The sequence below is a fragment of the Rhineura floridana genome, chromosome 1, assembly GCF_030035675.1.
Source record: "Rhineura floridana isolate rRhiFlo1 chromosome 1, rRhiFlo1.hap2, whole genome shotgun sequence".
Classification (NCBI taxonomy): Eukaryota; Metazoa; Chordata; class Lepidosauria; order Squamata; family Rhineuridae; genus Rhineura; species Rhineura floridana.
Genome location: NC_084480.1, coordinates 307,710,039 through 307,716,038, shown reverse-complemented (window position 1 = coordinate 307,716,038; position 6,000 = coordinate 307,710,039). Strand labels below are relative to the sequence as shown.

General features: G+C 41.0%; 1 protein-coding gene across 13 annotated transcripts in view; it reads left to right on the top strand.

Moving 5' to 3' along the window:
• The first annotated feature begins 1,248 nt into the window (after positions 1 to 1,248).
• HHLA1 (HHLA1 neighbor of OC90) overlaps positions 1,249 to 6,000 on the top strand; it is a 48,684-nt gene continuing 43,932 nt past the window's right edge. For 10 of the 13 annotated variants that reach the window (XR_009760400.1, XR_009760402.1, XR_009760401.1 and 7 more), the window contains exons 1-2: positions 1,249 to 1,529; positions 4,694 to 4,801. Coding sequence is in view for 8 of the 13 variants with exons in the window: in XM_061607504.1 (XP_061463488.1) it covers positions 4,726 to 4,801 (76 nt within the window). In the remaining 5 variants the exon portion in view is untranslated. The remainder of the gene's footprint in view (positions 1,530 to 4,693; positions 4,802 to 6,000) is intronic. The other 3 variants (XM_061607513.1, XM_061607507.1, XM_061607493.1) reach the window with 2 other exon arrangements.

Genomic DNA, 6,000 nt, shown 5'->3' with positions numbered 1-6,000 from the left:
ATCAGGCCCAGAGCCAGCAGGTGACCAGGTTGGGCACTGGCTGAAGGCCCCTGCTGCTGAACAAGGGCCCCTGAAGCTGGGAGGGTGGGACTCCTCTGTGATACCAGTCAGCATCACATCGAGGGATGTGATTGCAAATCGCTACCAGACAGTGGTAGATCGCAGAGTAGGAGCTCCAGTCTCCCAGGCAACACCAGCCTTGCACGTGCGCCCAGCTGGTGCATGTTTAAATACACCCAGTCTGATCTACTCTTGCATCACTGCACCAGTGCATCAGCACACACACCTGCCAACTTGGGTGATAGTAGTCATCCATGGTGATGTGGTGACTTGGCAATGCAAAAGGTGGCACAACCGGGTATACTTATTGTAAGTGCATGTGCATACAGGGGGGCATGACCCCATTGCAGTCTGGTGCCGGTCCTGTAAATCACCAAGCATTTTTGTTTGGTCCTTGGGCATATATTTACTTGGGTGGGGTTGGGGATCATGAAGCACCTTGCAGGACACAATACCTGGCTAGCAGACTGTGCTTGGTTTGGTGGCTTACAAGTATGGAAGAGCGACTCTGTCAATGTCAGTTTCTCTCAGTTTCTTATCCCCCCCTCTTAAATTCAGTTCTCCACATTTCTAGTTCTCACTTCATAACAATTCATCAGCATTTTGTGTGAATTTATCCTAATATATTTACCCAAGTACAGGGGTTCCCAAACTGTGGCCCGTGGACCACCAGTGGTCCATGAGCTTCATCCAGGTGGTCCACAGAGTGTCTGCAAAAGTGCAATTTAAAAAATCATACGACATCTCGCACAGTGCATTACTATTGTTACAATAGACAGAAAAATCACTAAGTGGTCTGCCATTAGCAATTTTCAAGTTGTCCATGTGGAAAAATGTACATGCATTTTGTCCCTGTGCTGAAGAACTTCATTGTAAAATTCAGAGAAGTGTGAATTTCAAAGAATGGCTGTGTTTCCGTTTCGGTCTCATTTCAGAAAGTGTAAATCAGGTCGATTTGCCTTTAAATGCCACCTGAATCGAAGTTCTCCCCCTATCCCTAATTACACATGTGCCAGCCTGCAATGGGTTATTTAGAATTACAGGATGGGCAGCATCAAAGCCCTTTTCTGAAATCAACTTCTCTCTGTGTGTGTCAGAAGGGATGTTCCCTGATGACACTAAGAGGGCCTGTCTCTTTAAATGTTGGAGAAAGAATCCACTCAATTCTATTTTTCAGGGAAAGTAATTACTGCCAAATGTGGTTTCGCATCCCATCTTGCTATGTCATCTCACTAAGAGATTAACTCCAGTTTGTGCACAAGCGCTTCTGCTTGTACGTGCGTGCTTTTTACTTACTCCACCATCCCATGGAAGTTGACATTTCTTTTTTTCCAACGACTCCTCTTTCTAAAACAAGATTATCAAGCCTGTCCATTTGCAGCCTAGTTACCTTTCATCAAAAGGAGTGTGATAACCTTCTTGGCTGATTAAGCTTGCAGGAGTTTATCAACACCATTCACAGAAGCCAGGTGAGTTGAGACTAAAAGATGCATAGATATGGTGAAGGAGAGAGAGGGGGAGGAATCCTGCATAATTTCAAAAATAAATATAGCCCTTTCCTGAAAGTTCAGAAACAATCTAATAATGGACCAGACCAAACAGAATGATAAGCAAGGTAGTGTTGTTTCTTTAAAAAATTTACAGGATTTCTTAAATTCTATTATTACTGATCTTGAAAATAATTTCTGTCCTACTTATTAATATTTCTTTTGATTAGCGTTTTGGAATTGGCTTCAAACCTGAGAGGGTGGCCTTTTGCAGGTTGGAAATGAACTACAACAAGAAAATTTACATGCAAGGTATCTGTAAATTAATTTACAGTAATTCCTTGTCTGTTGCTACAGATAAAAAGGGAAAACACCTGATGTGTGGTTTGATTCTACTAGCAACACATAAAGGAGCCCATAATAAGTCACTTGTTGTGCTAAATGGCTCAAGTGGAGCGTGGCTAATGCTTTTGATAGTCTGAGATACCTATTGCGTTAGAGCAATGAAAAAACACTTACTCCCGACTGAATGCCATGGTCTGATTAGGGTAGCTCAAACAGGTTACTAAATTGATATGTTTAGACTGAAGCTGATTTATTCCTGCTAAAGTTAATGGTTTGATCCCCATCACGAACCTTAAATATGTTAGAAATTAGATATTTTGTTGAATTCAGACTTAGCATCAAAATAATAGTGTGTCAGTGAAACCCTACACATATTAACAAAATAAAATGAAATACCACAAAATTGTATGTTTTTTAATATTGCTTCTGTAAGGCTGAATGTGCTCTTGGAGGTCACTGATTCATAGGGTCGCCATAAGTCGTAATCGACTTGAAGGCACATAACAACAACAAGGCTGAATGTTCAAGGGAGTGTGGGGGTCATTGGACTTCAGAAATCATCATTTAAAATATGTATACTTTGCCGGTCAGCAAAGAGGTTTTAAAATATTAGTGATAGGCCTAGTGAATGGCTTGATATCAGAAGGTATTATGGTGTTTTTGGAGTTATTTTTATTTACTCATTCATTCAACTTTCACAAATCCCACCTTTCCTGCAATCTGATGTTCAGGACAGCTAACAACCAAAAGATAAACAATTACACAAAATAACACTTAATTTAAACTGCAGAGTTTAAATAACAGCAACAATTCTGTAGCAAATAATATCAGTAATATGTGTATGTACTGCCTTCAAGTCGATTCCGACTTATGGCAACCCTATGGATAGGGTTTTCATGAGGCTGAGAGTCAGTGACTGGCCCAAGGTCACCCAGTGAGCTTCATGGCTGTGTGGGGATTTGAACCCTGGTCTCGCAGGTTGGAGTCCAACACCTTAACCACTATGCCACACTGGTGTAGTAAAACTGCACCTAAAAATAGTTTACTCCATTATACAAAGGGCTGGCCAGTGTAGAAATATCTACAGCAGGGTGAGGCAGAGATTAGTCTGGGCAAGGGTTAAAGCTCAATGGTAGAGCATCAGCTTTGCATGTCATGGGTACACAAATGCATAAACTAGTGTGAAGTGTGCATATAAAGGCATATATGAGTGAAAATAACATACAGAATTGCATTATATTAGGGGAAATTGCTTTCCAAAAGTGTGTATATTAGGCAAAATTGCATACAATAGTGTGTATATTAGGGGAAATTTGCAACAAAATGATGAGGAATTTTCATGAGGACTTTTTAAAACAAACAAATTTAAAAAAAACCCAAAACGTATGTGGACAACTGAATTTAAGACTGGAAAAAAATGAGTAACCAAAACTGCCATATTTGCTCATCCCAAGGCACACTAACAAAATATTTAAAAGGCATGGCCTGAAGGCAAAAATTGAGACTAGGAACTGTCCCAGGGAAATAAGGATTGATGAAGAGTATGAACTTAAGACTCAGTGATTAATTTCATGAGAACTAGCATCTTGTCATGGATTGCAGCCACCCACAGTTCCATTTGAACCATTAAAAATATATTCAACAAGTTCAACTAATTCAACAAGTTCCTTTCCCTTTTCTTTCTGTACCATTCATTGCTACTTGAATGCAATTGCTACTCAGAATACTTGAATCCCAGCTGGAAAATTACTGGACATATGAGAAACATTTCCTTTTATCTGTGACTACTTGTTGAATCAAACTGCTAATGACGGCCGTTGGGCTGACAGACGGGTTCATTCTTCCATGCGATATTAATAGACATCAAAGACATTTGTTTTTGTTTTATCCTTCATCCATTCCAAAATGTTGCAATAACGCAAAGGCTCAGGTAATTATTTGGCCAAACAGGGAGGCTATTTTGCAGATGACACAAAGCCAGCCCAACCTGGGATTTGACTTTCACCCAGCTTTGTGATCTTGTGACACCATTTTGGCCTTCTGCAGAGACAAAAGTACCCCAGCCAGGGGGTGTAGCTTTTTAGTTTAGCTTAGAAACAATTCATCATGGTTTTGCCTTGAAGAGAGCTTCTGGTTTATACTCAGAAGTGTGGGCGAGGAGAAAATCTGCATGAAAACAGGTGGAGAACTTTGCTTCTAAGATAATCAAACCACATCTTGTTGGAAGTAAGGCATCAATCTCTTGTTTGTGAGCTTCCCATAGGAATCTGGTTGACCTCTGTGAGAATAGGATGTTGGACTGGATGGGCTACTGGCCTGGTCCAGCAGGGCTACTCTTACGCTCTTCTTAGGAACTACAACAACTGACCAATGCCAACCCAGAGCATTGGTCTATCTACCTCAGGTTTGTGTCTGAACGCCGGTTGTTGGGAAGCGCAGGAGAGGAGTGTGCTCTTGCACTCAGGTCTTGCTTTTGGGCTTCCCATAGGACTCTGGATGGCCACTGTGAGAACAGGATGCTGGACTAGATGGGCTACTTATATGTTCTTATATGTCTACCCCTGGTGGTTGAAGAACCTTGTAGGGGACAAGGTGTCTCTGTTGTCACAGAGACATTTTGCAAAGGCCCCAAAGGTTTGTGCAATATTGTAGTGGTCTCTATACACACAGGACACACAACTCACAATTTGTGTCATAATATATGAGAACCAAAAGAGATCAACATACTGAAGCTGTTTCTGCCAAATGTACTGAGTCCCATTCTTCTCTCTCTCTCTTTCCCCCTCTCCCCCGCCCACAAGGCAGTTTCCATAAGTGGAAGGCAGATTCCAAAATGCCATGGTTCCCTCTGTGTGGTGCTGTTAACCTATCTCTCGGCTTTCTTTGCCTCCTCTTTGTTTCCAGCTTTGGTAAGTAGCAGTGCATATGTAAATCTTCACAGGGCCAGTCCTACCATTTGGCAAAATGAGGGGCCGCCTCAGGCAGCATATGCTGGGAGGCAGGGAGCAGCAATGAGATGGTGGTCCTTTGTGTGATGCACAGGCTGCCCTTCATCTCCTACGCTAGTCTGCTGCTCTCAGGTGAAGTAGGGGACCCTATCCTGTTGCCAGAGGTGCATTAAGCTTCAGCTGCCTGAACAGTACTTGGAATTTATTTATTTATCTATTGTATTTATATACTGCCCCATAGCTGAAGCTCTCTGGGCAGCTTACAGTAACTAAAAATATTAAAAACAAATATACAAATTTAAAACACATCTTTTAAAAACAATTGGGAGAAGCTGCCATTTTGTCCTTCCCCTCTCACAGCAAAAATGTCTTGGGCTGGTTCTGGATCTTCACATCATCATGAAGCAGGTAACAAAACGAGAATATCCCACTCCATCCGATATTAGCTTGCATGCTTTCAGAGCCAAAACAAATTACCACACAAAAAGCTGAAATGCGAAGCTGACATTCAGACTGCAATCCTATACTCACTCACCTGAGAGCAAGCTCCATTGCACTGAGGGGACTTTCTTCTGACTAGATATGTATAAGATTTCACTAATGGGGCCCTTTATTGATTTCTCTCCTACCTGCACCGTCCAAAATCTGATACTTCGGTTCAACTGCCTTTGGCTGCTGGAAAATGTGTTGAAGTATTTTATACCACAGGTGAAATTAATCTGATGTAGTTCGAAAAGGTTTTGTTTACTAAATATAAATCAGACTTGGCGAATCAAATCCCAGTCCATCAAGGGCACCAGAAAGGTTTATTTATTTATTTATTTATTTATTATTTCAATTTATATACCGCCCTTAGCAAAATAGCTCTCAGGGCGGTGAACAAACAAGATAAAATACAATATATCATAATAAAAATACAAAAACATATACAAACAAACAACAAAAAACACAGCAAAAACAAAATAAATACTACAAAAATTAAAAATACAGATTAAAAGATTAAAAAAGATTAAGAAGATTAAAATGCCTGGGAGCATAAAAAGGTCTTTACCTGGCGCCGAAAAGATGGAAGTGTAGGCGCCAGGCGTACCTCTTCGGGGTTTCCAATTCAGAGAGATTGTAATGATGGAGGCAGTCTCCAAGAAGCCCTTTATCATTTA